The sequence below is a fragment of the Corvus cornix genome, chromosome 9 (genome assembly GCF_000738735.6).
Source record: "Corvus cornix cornix isolate S_Up_H32 chromosome 9, ASM73873v5, whole genome shotgun sequence".
NCBI lineage: Eukaryota > Metazoa > Chordata > Aves > Passeriformes > Corvidae > Corvus > Corvus cornix.
This window is the reverse complement of record NC_046339.1, coordinates 10,983,268-11,004,181: the sequence shown is the minus strand read 5'-3', so window position 1 is coordinate 11,004,181 and position 20,914 is coordinate 10,983,268. Positions and strand designations below refer to the sequence as shown.

At 49.3% G+C, this 20,914-nt stretch overlaps 1 protein-coding gene across 1 annotated transcript in view; it reads left to right on the top strand.

The window, feature by feature from the left end:
- Positions 1-19,355, top strand: part of P3H2 (prolyl 3-hydroxylase 2) — a 65,439-nt gene extending 46,084 nt beyond the window's left edge. Inside the window, 15 exon segments of the mRNA XM_039557065.1 lie at positions 2,520-2,666; positions 3,594-3,783; positions 6,528-6,659; positions 7,774-7,916; positions 9,308-9,397; positions 9,881-9,921; positions 10,399-10,493; positions 13,149-13,276; positions 13,815-13,851; positions 13,854-13,909; positions 14,000-14,150; positions 14,667-14,784; positions 14,946-15,021; positions 15,907-16,047; positions 17,120-19,355. Of these exon segments, the coding sequence (XP_039412999.1) occupies positions 2,520-2,666; positions 3,594-3,783; positions 6,528-6,659; positions 7,774-7,916; positions 9,308-9,397; positions 9,881-9,921; positions 10,399-10,493; positions 13,149-13,276; positions 13,815-13,851; positions 13,854-13,909; positions 14,000-14,150; positions 14,667-14,784; positions 14,946-15,021; positions 15,907-16,047; positions 17,120-17,212 (1,638 nt within the window). The 3' untranslated portion in view covers positions 17,213-19,355.
- Positions 19,356-20,914: the final 1,559 nt, after the last annotated feature.

Sequence of the window (20,914 nt, the reverse complement as noted above, 5' to 3'; positions counted from 1 at the left end):
ATCCAAATAAACAAAATTACTACTCTGTGGGAGAAATGCTATTATTTTTGTTGTTATTAGCTTAAAACAATGGAAAACCAGGCACAAAGAAAACAAAATTGTTTTTTTCCAGTGGCTGCACAGTGAGATTGTGACAGGGCCAGGAACTGAGTCCAGGTGTCCTGAGTCCCAGCCCAGACCTTTAAGCACCAAAATATCCCGCTCCTTGTGAATTCAGAGTGTTTTGGCAAAAGTTTCCCCAGAATGTTTCATAACTAATGTCAGAGCTAGACTCTGAACGTGTCTTACCAGTTAGGAATTTTGCTTTTATATACATTCACCCACTTAAAAACTCCCCCAAACTTAGCAGCTGTTGGCTTCTTTGTGTTACTTGAGTGTTTCTAAGGCAAATATGGAACATGATAAATTGAAAAGCGTTGAGTTGAAATGTTCTGCTTTGAGTCTGCTTAGCAAACTCCAAAGGTCATCTCTGCTGTGAAGAGCCAGCAGGACAAGACACAGTGTGAGCCTTGTTTGAAAGGGATTTTCTATTGTCTAGAAATCAGGCTTGTCACATTTCACAGGGGTGGATGTTATCCAGAACTAAGCCCATCCTGGGATCTCTGACAGTTTTTGACAGCTTCTGGAAAGGATCTAGAACTAAGGGGAAAAAGAACATCCCACAACAGACTATTGCAGGTTGTGTCTTGAGGGACCACTTCCCCTTCTGAGATGCCTTCAGTCTCTTTTAAATCTGCACAGGCAGGGTGTTGTTTGTGAATAGAAGTCTGTGGTGTGAAGGAATGCAATTCCCCCAAGCAGCTCAAATCGTGGCTTTTTAGGAGCCTTCTGGATCAGGTCAGCAACTTGTGTATCTCCAACAAACCTCTTGTTCCATCTTGACTGTCCTAATTACCAGCTGCAGTGGCATTCCCGCAGACACTCAGCAGGACCTGAAAATTCCCATTGTGAGATGCTCTGGTCAGTCCTTTATTCCATATTCGATGGTGTCCAGCTGCAATGAACTTTTCCAGAGTGGAATTATGTTGAAATGATCTGTTTCAAAATGGAATGTATGTTTCTGAATAGGAATGTCTCTTTAAAAAAAAAAATACTTCTGCACTGAAGGGGTTTTGGTTTTTTATGTGCTGTCTCAGTTAAAAATTTCTTACAGTCATTTTTCATGCCTGCTGGAAAGCCAAGGGATTATTATGGAGAGTGGTGTCCTTTGGAAAACTCCAAATGAAAGACTGGAATAGATGTTGTTTTTGCAGTAAAATCTGGCTTCCCTGCACATGTTGTCAGTACAGAGATAATCCTTAAAAACTTCTGAAGTTTACACAAGGCAAATTTTTTGCGTTTCTGTGGGCACTGTAGCACAGCTGTGCTTTGGTGTGCAGACCTGGGGAGCAGGCTGGGATGCCGTGGCTTTCACCTTCTTTTTGGGGATATTCCTGTGTGCTTCTTGGACTGTCTCTACCCTGGAGCCTGTCTGCTCTGCTGCAGGATGGCAGGGTGTGAAGCTCATGCTTTGCTGCAGGTCTCTGTTCTCGTTCTGCTGGTGGGATTTGTCTGCTGGGTGCCTGTGCAGGTGAGCTGCTGTACCATGTCACATGGATGTGCCTGAGCTTGCTGGCTCTGGTGCCTCAGGAGCAGCCTCTTGGCACAGGGCTTGGTGTGGGTTTTGATGTCAAGGAGAACACTTGGACACAGCCTAGCCAGGGCTAGCATTAGCCTGGCCCTGGCTGATATGGTTGGGTCAGAGTGTGGATGTGTCCCAGGGACCTCACTGCAGCTTGCTGGTACTCAGTGGTGTTGGCTTTCTTTCAGAAGCAAGTGCTTGAGTGACTTCTCTCCTGCTAGCTCATGCAGATGTTTCACCTGAACATCTGTTCTGCTCCTGATGCTCCCAGCAGCTGCTGTGGATGTTTTTAGCACTAACAGTTCTGTTTGTTTATGAGGCTTTCTCCAGGGTGAAACTAATGTCTGGTCTCAGTTCTGAATCTCTAAACCCAAAATAACTTGGTATACCAAAATAAACTTCTCTTTATACCTCTGCCACTATCAGCAGAGTCAGGCCTTTTGCAGCTATACACAGCTGAGCTTAATAAATGGTTCTGAGTCCCCATCTCCAAGTAGAAGCCCTCAGCCTGGACATAGCTCAGCCTCCAAGGCTTGTAGACAGAGCGGTCTCAGCAGCTGCTTTCTTCTTCTCTCTCCATCTCATCTTTCCACCTGGGACTGTGCAGGGGGTTGGAGCAGCTGAGTTAAGAGGATGTGCCGCTGGAAAACAGGCTGGATCTCATCACCAGTTGCAGTGACTTATCTGGCTCTCAGCAACTCCAGCTCTTTCCATTTCACTTATATGGGGCTTTCCTCTCAATTCAGCTTTTTTCTTTAGCCTCTGCATTCAGGTTTTCCTTGGTTATCCCATCATTTCCCAGTCCAGTGGTGTCAAAAGGATGTCAGAGGATGCAGCATAAACTGTGTTCACCTTCCTACATCACCAACCTTACCTGGTCTTTCTAACCTTGTTACAGCTGAACAAGCTGGAGGAGGCAGCAAATGCAGCTCACACCTTCTTCATGGCAAACCCTGAGCACATGGAGATACAACAGGACCTCGAGAACTACAAGACCACATCAGGGAAGGTCAGCTTGATTGACCAGGAGGCCAGGCAGCACATGGTGAGTCTGAGTTGAAGAGGTGCCCAGCTTAAGTATCAGGAAGTCTGGAGAGGAGAGATTTAGGAGGCCAAGAGAGATGCATCTATAAATGGGGAGATTCTTACCAGTGCAGCAAAACAAACTTTCCCTTTCAGCATTTTCCCTTGAGGTAAGCCTGCTCCTGCCTTCTCAAGGCACTCTGCTCTTTGTTTGATTGCTACATCCCCAGCCTGGCCCCCCTCTTCAGAGAACTTGGGGGTCATCCGTGGCTGCGAACACACACCAGCAGACAGCTTCAATGGAAGCCTCCATGACAGATCTTGGCTCCTGTGTGTTTCTTTTGAGCTGAGTTCTCCCACCTGGGTGGGGTTCATGAACTTGAGTGGCTGTGCTGGTGAGGGTGCAGGGTGGCAGGCAGGAGTGTGTCAGCTTTTTCCACCTCCCCAAAGCAAAAGCCCAAGACAAATGCCAGGGCCACCCCCAACTTCCCAATTTCACAAGAATCAAGGGAGCAGGAGTGGCTGTTTGGTGTAATTAATGGAGGTGCTCATTAAGGGCCATTCTAAGAACAATCTTCCTAGGTCAGGACCAGTCTTTTTCCTTGGCATTCAGTGTTGTTATTTGTTGGGAGGGTAAAAACAGAAAAAAAGGATTTTTTTTATATAATGCATAATCTAGGAGTGGCACTGAGAATTCCCTAAGTATGGAGGAGTTGAGAAGAGCATTTAGGCAGATTTAGTAGGTTCCAATGGTCCAAAAGTCCACTGATGGCTTAAACACAGTTTGGTACAAGTGATTACATCTGGTAGGTATCTGGGAAGAGATTGTCCTGTCCCTTCCCCCCTTGTTCCTTCTTTTGAGAAGCATCTACAGGTGGCAAGGGCAGGGTGCTGTGGTCCAGGCAGTGTAGCCTGCTCATGGTTTGTGTTCTGCCTTCCTACTTTGCAGGAGGACTACAGTGCTGGAGTGAGGCACTATGACAGGGAGGAGTACGAGCTGGCCATTGAATTCTTGGAGCGTGCCTTGAAAGGATACTACTCCGAGGATGAGGATTGCCAGATCATGTGCGAGGGACCGCAGAGATTTGAGGAGCACGAGTACCTGGATTACAAGGCTGGTCTCTACGAAGCTGTTGCAGGTGAGATCTTTTTGCATTTTTAGAATTCTCACCCTTGGCCCTGAAATGTTTTTAATTACTGAGTTTGGGCCTTTGGCTGGATTTGGTGAAGTATTTTCCCTTCCATCTCTGCTGCTGGTGAGTAACGCTGCAGGAGGCACCTGGAAGCCCAGAAAGTGCAAACTCAGAAGACAGTGAACTAGAACATCTCATTTTGGTCCTGAATGGAAGCTGGGCTAGAAGAATTGCATTTGCAGATGTGGGAGCATTTGCAGCTTTCCATTACAGCTTGAAGTTTAGGTGCTTTATCATTAACTGCTTCCGTTTCCCCTGTACACGTCTCGCACACCTCCCTGGGATCTAGACATTGCTGGCCTTTGTTTATGTTTTCTGTTTCTGAGAGCATATGAAAAGAGCAGCAGAGTTCTCTTGGCCATGCTCCAGAGGGCCAGGAAAGTTGCCAAAAAGGCTCGCAACATGGATTTTCTCCCCATCCAAAAGGATGGATTTGTCATTAGTGGAGGCCCACCTAATTATGATCTTGACTGAAATCTCTGGAGAGAATTGAGCGTTGCTATGTAATCTTCAGATTTGCATGTGTGGCTCTGAGCCAGAGGGGATTAAAACAGTTCATTCTCAGTAGAAATGAGATTACATTTAATTAGTCAGGAGGGAAGGAAGAGCAATAAATTAAGGTTTGTTTGGTGACAGAAATCTTATTTATCTGCTTATGGTCTTGGAGTAGCATCAAGCCCTGGAATCTTGCTTCTTGTGTGGAAAATACTTCACTCAGATGCAGACTGCTTTTTGGGTTTGCATAATTCTGTTTGTGTCGAGACAGGAAATCTAATTGAAACAACCAAGAGGAGAAACCACCAGCATACCAGACGGGAAGCTACCCTGGTGGGGTTTGTTTACCCATGCGAAAAATAGAAGTGTTGGAAGGGCTGACTTGGTACCAGTGTGGCTCTCAGCTGATCAGACCTGCTTTTAGAGCCCTGACTAGGACCCCAGGGGCCACATCAAGAGAGCAGTCTTCAGTGGCAAAGCAAACCCAGCATCCTTCTCACTGAAAGCTGCTGCTCTTCGAACAGGACAAACTGTTCCTGTGCTGGGCAAGCCGGGTGCAGCCCCAGTGAGCCGAGGGGTTTCTGTGCTGGCCCATCCTGAGCACAGACAGGGTCATGGTGTGGTGGTGCTCAGAGCAGCACATCACCTGGGAGGGACAACAGGCCAGATGGTCCTTGCAAGTGCTGTGGCTTGGCCAGGGATGCCTGGGCATAACAACTCTAAACCCCGGGACCATTCAGGTACCCAACAAAACAGGGAGTTGAGGGAGGGAAATAAGATACGTGATGCAACTGCTTTCCTGTTGGAAACTCGGTGGTTCCTTCCAGGGCAGCATAATCCAAAGTTCACCCCTGGTCCAAGGCACTCAGGCACAGATGTTTCAACAGGGAGTGGGAACACTAATATACAAAGAAAAGAGAGTTTCGGTTTCTTCAAAACTCATTTCTCTCTTTAATCCCAAACTGCTTTGCTGTGCTGCTGCTTGAGGTTGAAGCACTCTCACCTTTTCCCCCCAGGGACAGATACATTTCAGTGAATTGATTCCAGTCTATATAACCCTAGTTCTAGGGCACTTGGAGAGTACCAAGAAAAAGCAGTGCTTCTCAGTGATGGATTATTTCGGATCTAGGATGCTTAAACAGCTTTAAATTACAACAATATGATTTATTTCCTTTCCCTTCTTGCTTTTCTTAATGTAATACACTGTGTGTGTATGGTAAGTCAGATAACTACTCGGACTACCTGTCAAGAGCAAATAGGCACTGTTCTGAGTCTCCACTTGATTTCATTGCAAATTCCTCAGGCGTTTTTTATGGCAGCTCTAAGAAATGCTTTGGTAGCTGAGCACATGGTTATTTTCGAGCCTGTATTTGTTCCTTAAGGTTTTTAATGGTGTGCAGAGACAGAGCAAGCAGAGTAGATTCGTAAGTACATTGCAGCAAAGGCTCTAAAATGGAATCAGATGTCAGTGTTGGCTTTAAAAACTGTGCAGCTGGTACAACGCCTATACTGTGGACTCCCACCAATTAAGAAACTTTGTTAATGGCAGATGTTTACCGTGTGTTCGTGATTCCCTGGGAGATACCTCATCTTTGAGAAGCAGCAGACATGGGGTTTTCTGCTGCCCAGATTTGCACCTCAGACCTTTCGGATGGGGTGCAGGTGCCTTGCTTGGCCGTGCTGGAGAATCCGCACCAACCCCTCTTAGCTAAGCCTCCCCGTGCCCTCACAGGACCTTCCTTGCTGCAGGAAAGGAGAGGATTAAAGATGAGGTGAAGGAAGGGAGTCTGGAGCTGGATTTCATGTGGCAGCACATGTGGCCGCTTGTCTTCACACCTCTGCTTGCTTTGTGGGTTTGTCTCTTGGGGTTGAAGTGCTACCTGCCACCTGCAGTCCCTGCCACCAGCTTCCCTGGGCAGAAACAGCGCTCCTGCCACACAAAAGAGATGCTCAAGCTCCCTCTACAGTTGACAGAAGGAGGAAGGCGTTTCTCAAGGGGGGCAAGGCTGTAACTGCAACTCTCTCAAATTGGTTTTGGGGAGGAGCCTTTCTCTCAGTGCACACTCGCCTGCCAGACCAAAGCAGTGTGAGTTGCACATCCCTCAGCTCAGGAGTTTTATCCTCTGTCTGTCCTTGTCTCAGCACTGTCGCCATCCTTCTCAGCTCAGGCCACCTTCTCCCTCTTTTCTTGGCAGATCACTACATGCAGGTCCTGGCCTGCAAACACGACTGTGTCCGAGAGCTCGCCACACGTTCGGGCCGGATCTCACCCATCGAAAATTTCCTTCCCCTCCATTATGACTACTTGCAGTTTGCCTATTACAGAGGTAAAGGCTCTTGTACTGTTCCTCGTAGCACCTGGCTGAGTTCTGTTCATTTTGTGCAAGTTTATATTGTTCCATTTGGGAGTAAGGCAATTTCCCCCTCATGTCCACACTACAGTGATGCAGAGACGTGGTCTGAAAGAGAAGCAAATAACAGTGGAAATTGTCTCTTCAAAAGTCAGGTTGACTGAAATACAATTAAGTAGTTTTGTGAAGGTGTTTTAGATCATCAGTCAGGTTTTAAAAGACCAACCTTTAGCTTAAACATTACTGTTCTTTAAATAAATCGTGTTTTTTAGGATCCTTTCATTTGGCTTTTGATATTAAAATCCTTGGGATTTATATGTTTCACAATTTCTGAAATGACCTGATAAATTTTCTAAATTAAAATATAAGAGATATATGAATTAGCTCAAGTTTATCCCAAGATGCCAATTTTTTGCCAATTGCCAAATATTTTAAGATTCGCAGTAAAGTCGCAGGAGCTGGCAGCATGGCAAAATGTCAGGAGTCGGCAGTGCTAAAAAATAATGCCAGTTGTGTGGTTCTGTGTGCTATTTTATTATGTTCTGTTATATAAAAGAAAATAGAAATCTGCTCTCTCAGGATTCTGCAAAGAGCTCTTTCCTGAAGAGGGCAGAATGCACAATGGTCAAAATTTCTACTCAGACATAAAGATTCTTCATTCATCAACACAGTGGGAAGAAAGAAGGAGGAGTCAGCAGCGTTTCATGTGTGGTGTACAGGCTTCTTTATTCCTCTGCCCAGTTAGAGGTTTAATGTGGTGGGTAAAACCCCCTGGGCCCTGAGAGATGCTGCACAGATGAGAAGCAGCTTGATGCCAGACAGTATCCACATCCTGCCCATCCAGTTGGATCCCATTTGGATACCATCTGATCTGTGTATGGTGGCAGAAAAGTCTCGTGTCTGTGCCTCAGTTTTCTTGCTGGTGAAGTGGAGTGGTTAAGACAAAGTGGCATGAAAAGAGCCTTGTGAAGTGCTGGGCTGCCCCTTCAGCTGATGGGGAGCTCAGGCTGTGCCTCCATCCCTGCAGTCCCCTCCTGGGCTCTGTGTGAGCCCCCTGTGCCCCCCTGACCACTGCTGTGTTGCTCCCCAGTCGGTGACTACGTAAAAGCCCTGGAGTGTGCCAAGTCCTACCTGCTCTTCCACCCGGATGATGAAGATGTCCTGGAGAATGCAGGTTATTACGAGGGTCTCTTGGAAGGTACAGTGGATCCAGCCACCATCAAACCCCGAAAGGTGAGAGTGAGTGACACCTGAGAGCTCTTGGGGGGAGGCTTTAGTAAAAGAATCTGCTGAAAATAAAAGCAGCTTGGCAGCTTTCCCACAGTGGGACCACTTTGAAAAGAGAAGTGGAAGTGCTGGGCTCGCTGGTGATGCTGAGGTGGTAATTTTTGTTCAAGTTCACAAGTTCAAGTTCAGAGTCACTGGTGTGGAGGAGAGGCCAGTGAACAGGATCTGCTTTAAATGGGGACTTCAGCTTAGTAAAGCCTGAGCAAGGGCAGGGAGGGCAGTGACCAACAGTGTAAACCCTTCTCTTGTCCAGTGCTCCGGAGGATGCGCAGAGGAGGAATGCAATGAAACACCCAGCAAAAGGCTGAGAAATATTTCCCAGGGGAGGCTGGGATCCCAGCATTACTCTCAAGTGTCTTAGCTTGGAGTTCAGGGCTCAGCCTGTCCTGCAGGGAGTAGCTTTGTTGTCACAGGGTTAGGCTGGGGTCAAATAACCAAACTGTGTGTTCCATCAACCAGCAGGACTGGCTTCCTCTCTGGTCTGGGCAGCCTTTATCTGTGGCCCTGGGGCTGCCTTCCTCACCATGCAGAAGTTCCTCCCATCCCATCACAGCCCTGCTCATACCTCTTGCACCATAAGTAGAGTGTTGGCAGGAATTGGTTTTTCCATTCCTTTGGGAACTCCTTGACTTCCAGGCAAATCGAGGTGAATTTGGTAAAGTGTTAAGAAATAAAAGCAAATTGATAAAAAGGAAAACAAGAATAATTGTTGTTTTGCCTCACAAAATGAATCTAGGAAAAAAACCTTAAGTTGACAAAAACATTTAATTGTTTACAGTGTTTTGAAGTTTTCTGTAACAAATGAATTGATTTTTGCTTTGCACAATACTTTTCTAGGAGAAATACCAGTGTTTTGTTTACAGACTTTTCATTCAAAATAAAGCCCTCTGATGGACAATTTCCAGCTGGCTGTGCTTTGTGGTCCCCATCCAAGCACTCTGAGTGCATCCCAGGGCCAGGCCATGGGCTCCATCTGGGGAACTGAGGCACAGTCCAGCCGGGGTCCCTGCCCCATCAGCCTGCCCCTGTTCTGCAGCTGGGGTTTCTCTGGCCAGCCTTTTGCCCAAATATTTGGAGGCTCTCCAAGGCGCTCAGGAGTTTCTTCCAGCTATGGACATGTGTTTTGGGGATTCAGGCTTCCTAAATGAGTTGCTGAACACTTTCTGTCATGTACTGAGTGCCTCAGCCTTGTTCCTGGGGCTGCTCCAAGCATCCCTCGCCCCACGGGACTTTGCAGCATTGCATGGAAACCAAACCCCTCTGAAGCAGAGGTGCATTGCCACTGTCTTGCAAAAGCTTGCCATGTTCAACTACTCCTGTTTTCCTTCTCTTTTCAGGAAGCAAAAACGCTGCTGCGGCGCCACAAGCTGGAGTCTCACCTCTTGCAGGTGGCTGCGGCCGGCCTGGGATACGCCTACACAGAGCCGGTAATGCCTGGGTGTGCTGTGGCAGGACCTGTAGGAGTTCACAGCTGTAGGACCAGCTCCCCCCCTCCCCTCTGCTATAAAGCCAGTCCTGTGCAGGTGACTCGGGAGCTGGGTCTTGGCCTGGTTTGTTCCCTATAGGAAAATAGTGGTGGCAAAGCAAAGGCAGGCAGTCCTGGGGTGATGGAGAGGCACATACAGCCTCGTCCAGCTCTCCTGCCGTGGGGTCTGTCTGAGTCCCAGCCACTGCCATGGTGATGGGGTGAGACAGAGATGCCTGGGCAAGCTGGGCTTCCTAGGTACTCATCACAATGTGCCAGTTTGGATTCACATTTTCAATCTGGTGACCTCAGGCCATTGCCCAAAGTTGTGTGGGATAGATCCAGAGAGGCTGGCTGATGTTCCTGGGAGTCAGGCAGAGCAGGTAATGCCATGGCTTTGGCTGGGCATTAAATTAAGAAGTTTGACCTCTCTCTTTTCCCACAGAACTACTGGAACAGGTATGGCCCCCGCCAGGACGAGCACAGGTGAGCCACAGTCACCCCAGCTGAGCTGCAGCTTTGCCATTCCCCACGGTGGGATCAAGGGGATGTGCTCATGGTGGGGTACCAGCCTGCCATTCGGGGGTACTGCCCATCCACCCAGCTCACCATCATGGCTGAACTAGGGCCCATTGCCCCCTACCATTACAAACATTCCCACAAGGACCTTATTTTAGCTGAGTGCCTCAAAACCAGCAATGGTCTGGAGGGAATTTGATTGATGGGGCAAGTGGTGCTGGTCAGATTTGTTGGTGTCTGTGCTTTGCTGGTGGAAACTGTTGCTCCCATTCCCAGATGTTTGCCACAGGACAGGGTGAGGGCTTCAGCTTGTATGTTGTGACATTTGTACAAAGTACTGATCTGTTTGGGGGTTTTGTGTATTAGTTTCCAAAGGGTGCAAAAGTGCAAGTGCAAGAACTTGTGGCCAAAGTTGGGATGTTCCTCTTCTCTTTTGCTCCTCAGTGTCCCATCAAGTATCAGCAGTGAACCAGAGGATGGGCCCCGGCTGTCCCTGACAAAGAAACCCATGCCAAAGCCAGATCGAGAGCTGAAGGAGGGTAAGGCTGATGGAGATGTTTCAACAAAATCGGGATGGTTTTTTTCCTATTGCTAGAGACTACACACTGCAAAGGCTGGCCACTGAGCAATGAGAGGCACTCCTATTTAAGGAGTTCCAGTTTTGTTTAAGAGACAGAGAAGTCTTCATGCTGCCACAGCATTTCTGGGTCTGTGGATCCCAGGGCACTGCTTTTTGGACGTGTTTTTCCCACCTGCTGAGGTGACAGAGCCCTGAGATGTGGAGCTGGGAGGTTGGGTCTTCCTCACCATGGGGAAAGTGACACCAGCACACAGTAGTCTTTCCTCTTTTGGTGCTTTTAAGATCAACGTGTTCCCTGTTGTCCAGGCTGCAGAAGGAGGGATGCTGGAAGCATCTGGTCCTGATGCTTTGCTAAATGTGCTGGATCACACTGTATTAGCTTATGATTTCATGTCTTAGCTCACATGAAATCACTTGTTTATAAGCCTGTCAGCAGACACTTCAACTGATTTCAGCACATTTTCAGCAACCACAGAAAATACCATAGCATCTTCTACTAAAGACAGGATTTTTCCCCATAACAATTTTGAAAAACAATATTGTAGCCAAGCACCAAAGCAGAGTCCTTGCTGCAAAACAACAGGGTCTCAAGCCAGGAGGTGTCTTGTGTCTCTAGCAAGCCAGCTTCACAGCAGCAGGCAATTAAACCTCCCTCTAATGCAATGGATGGTAGCGCTTTTTGGGGAATTTCACAGCTTTCCCCAGCCTGTGTCCAACTGCTCAGTGTTGTGTTCAGAGTGTTGTTATCCCTTCTCTAGCCATACATAAAATAGGCAAATACCACAGTAAGATCCCAAAGATCTTGCTTAAGCCAAGAGCTGGTTGAATTACATTTGTTGGCCTGTTTGCCATTTATAACCAAGTAATTTCAGAGTCCTTCTTTCTGTTTTTATTTTTCTCTATGCTCTTATTCTGGTTTACTTGCAGAATGTTTTTGTTTACAAAGAAAACTGAAACCATTCAAAAAAGAAACTGGGATTTTTGTCCATCCAGCTGCTGCCTTTCTCTGTTGTCTTTTTTTCTTTCTCTCTTTTTACTTGGAAAAAGGCTGAAAGAAAAAAGCCTGTTTTAGTTTTGTACTCTTCCATACTTCTACCCTTCCCCCCTTCCTCCTTTCTGCCAATGCCTTCACTCCCCAAAGTCCAAAGAATTCGTCAGTTTCTTTGGGGTGTTTTTCACAGAGCACAGAGACATGGAACAGGCCTGTCTCTCTGCTGATGCTTAGAGGAGGCGGAGGCAAGGAAAGCAGGTGGGAGCACACTGTCAGTGTGGGACAAGGGTTCAGTGTCCATGGCACAGAGCTGGCCCACTGGATCCCTGGGAGGAACAGAAGAAATGTTGGAAGTGGTGAGTGATGCTTCCCATGTTCGTCCCTCATGTGCCTGTGGCTGGGGAAGAACATCTGAGCTGGAAAACGCAGCACTGATTTGGAGCGTGCCAGGAGTATGGATTTGAGAATCCTGATTCTGATCCAGCTGCATTTGCAATAAGTGTGGTTATCAGGCAACAAAATCAGCACAGTGAACGCCAGAAACATCCCATCTTTTCCATTTCCAAGAAACCTAACTCTTCAGAAATAAAGTTGTGGGCTAATCACAGGGCTCTGTGGGTGTTACGTGTCCTCCATGGGCCAAGGAAACCTGCCAAGAACACAGTTTTGACTCAACAGGCAAGAAAAGTTACAAAAACATTGTCACAGAGAAGTTCCGTAGTGCCACATGGTGAGAGGAGCTCTGTGACTCTGTTTCCTCTATTTCGTTGTGTCTCTGTGACAACAAATAATTTTCCCCACAGTTTAGATGTATTTCACTTTTCTCCTGGAGAAACATCTGGTTTAGGCTTTTATTGTTACCATTCATTTCATTTTCTCTCTTTGAGGAGATGCAAGAAAGAGACTTCAAAAGATGGTGGTTTAGGGGCCTTGCTCTGGTTTTTTGATCAGTCAAATTTGATGGGGATGGATTGAAACCTCTCATGAAAAGCCTGCAGGCAGAGGGAGGCAGCTCAGAGGCAGGATGTGAGGGATGGCAGGGACAGCCATGGCAGCTCCTTTGCCTCAGTGGAGGAGGATTGTCCTCAGAGTGCTCTGGCTCACCCACTCCCTGCCCCCATTCTTGGAGGAGAGCAGGGCTTGCTGCAAGCTCAGCACCACGTGAGGTTTTCTCTCTGTATAGAAGACAAAAAACACTGATGACAGTTGCAGAGAGTGGCTTTGCATGCCAAGCCAGCAGGATCCACACAGCACAAATGCAATGGGAGCCTACAGCCTTGATGGTGTTGACGGCTGGGCCAGAGAGCCAAGTTAGCCACTGTCCGTATCTCTCCCTGTGCCCCCCTGGGGTTTGGTGTTTCCAGGCTGTGGTCCCTGCATTTGCAGGGCAGCTGTTCAGATGGTAGAAAATGCTGATGCTCCTGCAGCAAATTGGTTTCATCTCCATGTGTTCCCATTGCTTCTCTTTCTTATGTTACTGATGGGAGGCCAAACTCTGCTCTCTGCTGTGGAGCTCTTTGCCTGTCAGCGCACCTGGGTGACTTCAGCTGGCCTCCAGCCACTGTACAAGATGTCAGCAAGGCCAGGGCATGTTCAGCAGGATGGTTTTGTGTCTCTGCTCAGGGGGCCCCCTTCTCTACAGCGATGTGAAGTTTGTCTACAACTCTCAGCAGCTGAATGGCACCCAGCGAGTGCTGCTGGATAACGTCATCTCGGAGGAGCAGTGCCGGGAGCTGCACAGGGTGGCCAGTGTGAGTAGGCAGTGGCCCTGGGCTGAGTGTGACAGCTGAATGTATGACCAGCCTCTGGAGAGCTTCTGGGTTTATGCCTTGCTCCTGGGTGTTACAGCTGATGCCGGGATGCCTGTGGAGAGCAGGTGGATGCTTGTCCCCATAGCACACCCATAACTGCAGCACGGGAGCTGCTGCTCCATCCTGGGCTGTTCTTACGAACACGCTGCAAGACAGAGCCTGGGCAGAAGGAGCTCTTTCTCCATGTTATACACAACCCCAAAGGATGCTAATCCACAAGTCTGGTTGAGCCTTCTCATTCACCATTAACTGAGCCTGGCAAGGGACTGAGGGTGCCAGAACATCCCCAGGTAGGAGGTGGGTGGTTGATATCCAGCATCCCTGTTCACAGACAGCTGCAGCACCTTCCCACCCAACTCACCTGGCCCAGTGAATGCAGCCCTGGGGGATTTGGGGAAGAGGGTGCCATGTGCTTCCATTGCAGACACCTCTCTCCTGACAAACCAGTTCACCCCTCATCTGTATTCATGTCTTCCAGGGGATCATGTTGGCTGGAGATGGCTACAGGGGCAAAACCTCCCCCACACCCCAAATGAGAGATTTGAAGGAGCCACTGTCCTCAAAGCCCTCAAGGTACAGCTCCCTCTTCTTTCTCCTCCTCCTGTGCCCTCCCTCCCACTCTGCACATAACACTGACCCCTCCTGGCCTTTCTCCTTGCCCAGTATGGCTACGAGGGCCGTGTCCCGCTGAAGAGTGCCCGCCTGTTCTATGACATCAGTGAGAAGGCTCGCAGGATCGTCGAGTCCTACTTCCAGCTCAACTCCACGCTCTACTTCTCCTACACACACCTGGTGTGCCGCACCGCCCTCTCTGGTGAGGAATTGGAGCTAGCAGTGGAGCAGGGAGGATGGCAGGGGTTCAGCCCTCCGTGGGGGCTTTATGAATGGGGGTCAGAGTAGCTCCATTTTGCTTGATGTTTAAATTGGTGGCCAAGGGCTGGGCAAAGTCAGCATCCCACAGCAGCAAAAAGTGGGCACTGCTGTCCCAAAGGAGCTCATTTCTGTTATGTCTCTTAATTTTCATGTCTGCAACTCTTCTGTTTTCTCCTCCCTCTTCTCTTGCCTCCTCTGTCTTTCCCTTCTCCTTTCCACCCCAGCCCCAGCTCTCCATCTCGCTTCCCTGCAGTAAGGAACAGGCAGACCTGTGCAGATCTGAGTCCTTAGACGTTGCCTTTTCTCCCCAGCCATTCCTTTCCTTCTCTCACCTGTGAACATCATCCAATGTGGGGTCAGGGTAGGCTCCCACCCCATGATGAGACCCCACAGAGCATGGCATTTCCATCTCATCCACCCCTTCTCCTTCCCCCTTCCTCCACATGGTTCTGCTTAGGCCAGCAGGAGAGAAGGAATGATCTGAGCCATCCCATCCATGCTGACAACTGCCTCTTGGACCCCGAGGCCAACGAGTGCTGGAAGGAGCCTCCTGCCTATACCTTTCGGGATTACAGGTAGGAAGGAAGGGAGGGGATCTCCCTAGGGACTTCTCTCCCTCTGGCTGTCCCCCACCTGTGGCTTAGTGGAGCAGTGTGGGATCTGTCCACGAGGTGGGGGTCAGCCTTGAGACCTCCCCAGTGCTGCCCTTACGGGGATCTCCCACTTCCTCCCCCAGTGCCCTCCTGTACATGAACGCAGATTTCGAAGGCGGCGAGTTCATTTTCACTGAGATGGATGCCAAAACTGTGACGGTGAGTTGGTGCTGCAGGCCAAAAGCTGTTCCTCAGTAGTCCATGCTGAGGGCTCTGCACTTCCCTGGGCAGCCTGCAGCTCCTAACTTGCAAACAGCACATACAAAATCCTGCTGCAGAGGAGCACAGACCTTCTGTTTCTCCCCACCCCCAGTGCAGGCAAAGGGATGGCTGGTAGTTGTCCCTGCCTGGAGGACTGCTGAGCTGCCACCCCATCTCGTGGTCAAACATGAACTGGTGCCTCCATACAGATGCAGTGCCTGATCCAAGTCTCTTCTTCCAGAGTGTGTCACCGTGATGGACATCAGACCCTGAGAGGGATGTGGCTCCGGCATGAGCCCTCACCTCTGTTTGTGGCCATTAAGAAAGCTGGGCACTCACTCTGTGGTTGAACAGAGGTCTGGGCACCCTGCTGGGGTCTCTGGAGGAGCTGGAGGGTAGATTGGGTCTACTTAAGTGCCTGAGGGTCGATTTGATTGGCACTTCTGCTCCCTCCTGAGGTCCTGCAGGACTCTTGTGGGCTCTGCCAAGAGAAGAAAGAAAGAGATGTTTCACAGCCATGCCAGGCTTACCCTGGACGTCCCTGGAGTTACACCATGGCCCCATTTTGCTCTAGGTGGTCAGCTATAGTTTTGCAGAGACTCCATGCCACTGTCGTTTCTGCACGATGTCTGCACAGCAGGAGCAAGCTTCACACCTGCCTATTTACTCCACACATTTTCCCAGGCACGCCTAGAGCTCTACATGTCCCCCAGAGCAGCTGAGCAGGTCCTGGGGCGATGCAAAGGGATGTCCAGTGAGGTCCCAGGCCCTGGACCATGGTGAGCCTGGCCACAGCCAGCACGTGCAGCTCCTTGCCAGCCTGCTGTTGCTGTTTCCCTGCAGGCCTCCATCAAGCCCAAGTGTGGGAGAATGATCAGCTTCTCGTCGGGTGGCGAGAACCCCCACGGGGTGAAGGCAGTCACCAAAGGCCAGCGGTGCGCTGTGGCTCTCTGGTTCACCTTGGACCCTCTTTACAGAGAGCTGGTGAGTCCCTCCATTCTGCTGTGAGGGGAGTTGGGGCATAGCCAGCATCCCACAGGAGCCAGGACCACCTTATTCTCCAGTCCCAGTCCATCTGTTTTCCTCCCATTACACCTCCCACAGCAGCATTCCCATGATATGAGCTGGTGGCCCTGGGGCAGGTTTTTGCTGCCAGTCCTGCTCCTGGGCAGCCATTGCCCTTGGCCCGTGGGGTGCAGTGCTGGGCTGGGGTGCTGAGTGGGGCATGGAAGGGCTCCGTGCAGGGCTGGGCTGGCCATTTCTGACACCTAGTGGCAGCAGCCTGATGGATGGGGAGCTCCTCCAGAGCCGTCCACAGCTCCGAGTGCTGTGCTGAGTCGTGCTGCTAAGTCCGCTCATAGGCATTTTGGCAACCTGAAGTCCATGGCTCTGGGCACCCAAGGTGCCTTGCAAGATCTGGGTTGTGATGCCTTTCACCAGGCACCCTCCACATTCTGTTTTAAAAAGCTGCTGTTCCAGCCCCTGCCTCTCTTTGATAGCAATTCTGGTCTGTAGAAATAAAAGATACAAGACCAAGCAAAACTAAATGCACTGAGAAAGCAAAACCCTCGTTCCTTTCCCTTGTGATGGAGGTGGGCTGCAAGGTTTGGGGAAAAGCTTATTTTCAGCCATGTACTTCGATGTCTCTCAGATTTTTTACACTAGCAGAAATTCCTCCAGCCTTGGTGCCTGTGTGGTAGGAGATCAGCCCTGCCCAGGGAGCTGGAAATCAGTGGAGGGGACAGGAGGAGGTTGTGCTGCAGCAGTGGCTGCTAGTGGAGTGTGATAAGGGAGCTGCAGAACATCAGCTCTGCCCCAACCACTGCAGCCCTGCAGGGAGGAGAGAATCAGGTATTGAGGTGGGAAAGGATTTGATTTATTTTGCCCAGGAAATCCCCAGCTCGAGTCCCAGGCTCTCCCCATCCTCTCACCTACACTGCTGGTTCTGGGGTAAAATCCTTGCTGCGTGTCCTCCCAGCAGCCTGAGCCTCACTGAATTAGCTGGAGCAGGCACTGAAGCTCTGCTGTTACCATTTCATCGCTTCCCCTCTTGCAGGAACGAATCCAGGCAGATGAAGTGATTGCAATGTTGGACCAGGAGCATCTAGGACCCAGTGAAATGAACATCAACCCAAAGGATGAGCTATGAACTAGGCCAAAGACTTTTTCTATTAAATATTTATTTAATATTGTTATTCTTATTAGAACCCTTCTATTTTTGTACAGAGATGCTGTATAAATTAACAGGTTAATATGATTGTGGAGTTTCAGGAGTGCCTCTTCTGTGTTTAGCACAGCTTTTGCTGGAACCCTCATCCTTATGCCAGCATCTCCTGGTGGGGCTGACTGCTTCCAGCATTCCCTGTTCTTCTCTAGCACTTCTCAGGACTCATTCAGGCCCACTCTACACCCTCGGAGAATCTATTTTTTTTTCTTTTTCAACCAAAAATAGCTGCTTCTCTTTAGCATCTGCTGGAGAAATGTCTCAGGTGTCCTAAGGCACCAGTCTTCCTCCTCCTGCTTCCTCTTAGGGGAAATTGGAGCACAAAAACTGGAGTAATGATTGTCCCTCACCATTTGAAATATGCCTTTAAGGGGAAAAAACAAAGGAAAACCCAAATCCTAGCAAAATGAAGATACCTCTGTAGCCATGCAAAGCTGGTGTTTGGGCATTAATTCTGAGCAGAGCTTCCAGAAATCAGCTGCTGAGCAGGGGCATGAGCTGTGCACGGGCATGAAAGGATGTGATTTGCAGCTGACTCTGGTGAAATAGGGTCTGTCACTCATGTTCAGTCCCTTCTCTTGCTAATGGCCTGGGAACATGAAGGATGCTGCTTCACACTGCATACTTAGAGCTTCCAGCCCAGTCTGCCTCTGGTAGAACCCAAAGTTTGTAGTCATAATTTCCAAGTTCCTGTTGCAAAGCAGCTTAGGAAGAACCATGGTGTTGGGTGGTCATGGTGCAGCTCTGGGTGTCCTGGCTGCATCCTCCCATCCTGGCAGTGCAGAAGCAGCAGATGTTCATGGTGTAGTAGTATCTATTTGCTCAGAGTGGTTCTGACCCAGCCTGTTGCAGTGAAAGCACTTTTTGCAAGTAGTCAAGTAACTGCTGCTAAGCCAGTAAATCATCCCTCCCCAACTATTAAATTTAGTCCTGTGTGTGGGATCAGAGCAGCCCCATCTCAATCAGAACAGGCACTGAGCCACAGAATTGCTGTCCCAGACCTAAGGACAGCTTTTACTTTGACCCAGCAGCTGCTGCTGCTGCTGGAACGCAGTTCCTAAAAGGCAGATTTTAGCAACCTTGAAATTACTGCAAGGCTGCAATCTATCCAGAAAACACTGCAGGGACCTTTGCTGGAGTTCACATCCTTGAGCAGCTTTGCTCAGCTGCCTGCTGCATTGGCTCTTTCTTCAGTCCTTTTGTGCTCCCCTCTGCCAGTTTTGGCATTCCCAGGACTTAAAATCTGCAATAGAGAATTGTCTTTTCTCTTTGCTCCTGCAGCTTGTTCCTATTCAAACCTCCCAGGCTCAGAAGCCCCCTCTTCCCATCCAGTCACTGGCTGCAAAGGCTGTAGACAAGGATTGTCCTTCTGTAGAGACCTCCTCAAAAGCTGGTCCTGGGCAAGACAGGGGGGAACTCTGTGCATCTGGAAAAACAAGTGCCCAGACTGTGAAGAGGGCACTATTACTGCCTAGAAAATGCTGGAAGAGTCTTTTGCTGCACTTCCTCCATGCTGAATCTGCAGAGGAAAAAGCTCTGGGTGTTTCTGAGCCACCAGCATTGCTTATTCCTTTGAGGTTATCTCCTTTCCTCGAAGATGGTTGAAAAGATTCCTCATGTGGGCTCCCTAAAGAACTGCCCCAGGTCTCTGCCTTCAAAGAGCCTTCCCTGTTTTAGTGCCTCTTCTGTAAGTGCTTAACGCCCCCTCCCCTTTTTCAAAACAGCCAGAGGAGAAGCTGGGGGGAAGGAGGGGAGGGCAGCTGTTCAGTTTGGAGAGCTGACACCCATTTCATTGTCTCTCCACATGCACCACGCTGCTGCATCCAAGGCTTGACTCCTAATGCTGCACCTTCTGCATGGCTCTGTGCTGCCATCCCCCAACAACCATTACCCAAGTGCATCCTGCAGAGCTGCCCCTCGGCGCAGCCCCAGCCCTCCCAGGGATCCCACCAGCTGCTTCTCCTGTGAGGAGGTGCAGGGGCTGGCACAGGTCATGGTTTGTTTGCTGCTGTGGTGGTCAGCCAGAGCTGTGTTTAAATCCAGGGAAAATAAACTAAACACATCTGTGCCTGTTTTTGTCTTTCTTCAGTGAAATGTTGGATAGACCAAGGAATTTGGGGCCTGCTTCATGATGGTATCTGTCCCTTTGGCGTTTCCTGCCTTAGACCTTTGAGCAGAGCCCCCTCTCCATGCTGGAGGAGCGTGGATTGTGTGTGTGGGCTTCTGGCTGCCTGTCCATCTCCCTTGCTCTGTATCCAGCTGTGCAGTAACTTCCATACCGTGGACATGCTTCAGGCAGTTTGGTGAGCAGAGGGAGTTACAGCCCCTGTGCACTGCTGGGGTGTGCAGGGCCACAGACACCTCAGTGAAACAGTTTTGGTGCAGCACCATGGAGCAGCCTCAGGGGGATGCAATATTTCAGGACTCAGTTGCAAACATGGCCCCTGAATCCCCAAGAAGGGAAAAGACTCTGCGCTGCCTGGGCCATGCTGTTCACTGCACTGCTCTGCCAATGGGACCTGCTGGCAGCCTGAGCCAGGCTGAAGCCAGGAAATGGGAATGCAGTGAGTCAAAGGCACTTCTCCCGTTTGTTTGTTTTTCCAGCTCTCTGCTCTGGCAAAGTCTAGCTCAGAAGTTGATCTGTATTTCTGCTGCAACAGCAGAGGTGGGTGCCAAGTTTATTTGCACTCTGTAGCCTCACAGGAGCAAGTGGCAGAGCTCTTTGGGGTAAAATACAACACAGGTTCTTGTATCCAAGTGGGATGGGTTGCCACCAAGGTGGCTTGGACTCTGAGAAATTAATTTTAACTCTTAGATTTGATGCAGGGGCCTGGTATCTGGTAGAGCTGTCAGGGTCACATCCAGAGTGCCTCAGAGCACCTGCATCCCTGTGAAAAGAAAGCTGATGACAATACTGAACATATACACTCCTCCTTGGTCAAATATGCCCCAGGGACAACCTGCACTTACATTTTTGCTTCCTCCTACTTCAATTCACATTGTTACTCCTCTCTTGACCTGCCAGTCTAGTAATTGCTGCTTCCCAAAGCCCCATCGTGAAGCAGCTCCGCAGGGAGGCAGTGCCTGCAGTCACAGCACTGAGCACAAAGCTGATGTGCATTCCAGAGCACACTTCATGGCTCCCAGGCCAGCTCCGAGCTCCTCTAGCCAAGGCTTGGCCACCAAAGCGAAGCACAACCCAGGTGGGTGTTGGTCATGTGTTATACATTCCCCAGTTCTATCACCAGCAACAGGAGCCTTTTGGAGATGGAGGTGGTTGAACTGTGCCTTAGTTCCTTGTGCACTCTGCCATGCCCTTCCCAAGAATAATAATAATAATAATAATAATAATAATAATAATAATAATAATAATATAAGTAGAGTGGGATTAGCAGGGTTGATTTATGACAGTCAACGAGGAAAAAAACCAACAACTCCCCATAAAGGAAATGTAATGGAATTTAAAAGTATTTAAAACAACAACTGAGGTGGTTCTGTGTGTGTGTGCATGCGTTTGGGTGTGGATGTGGTTTTGAAAGCGAAGCCTGCATGGTGTTACTCCATGCCAGGGGACCTTTACTACCAAGAGGATTTGTTTTGTTTTGTTTTGATGCCCAAGTGGGCCCA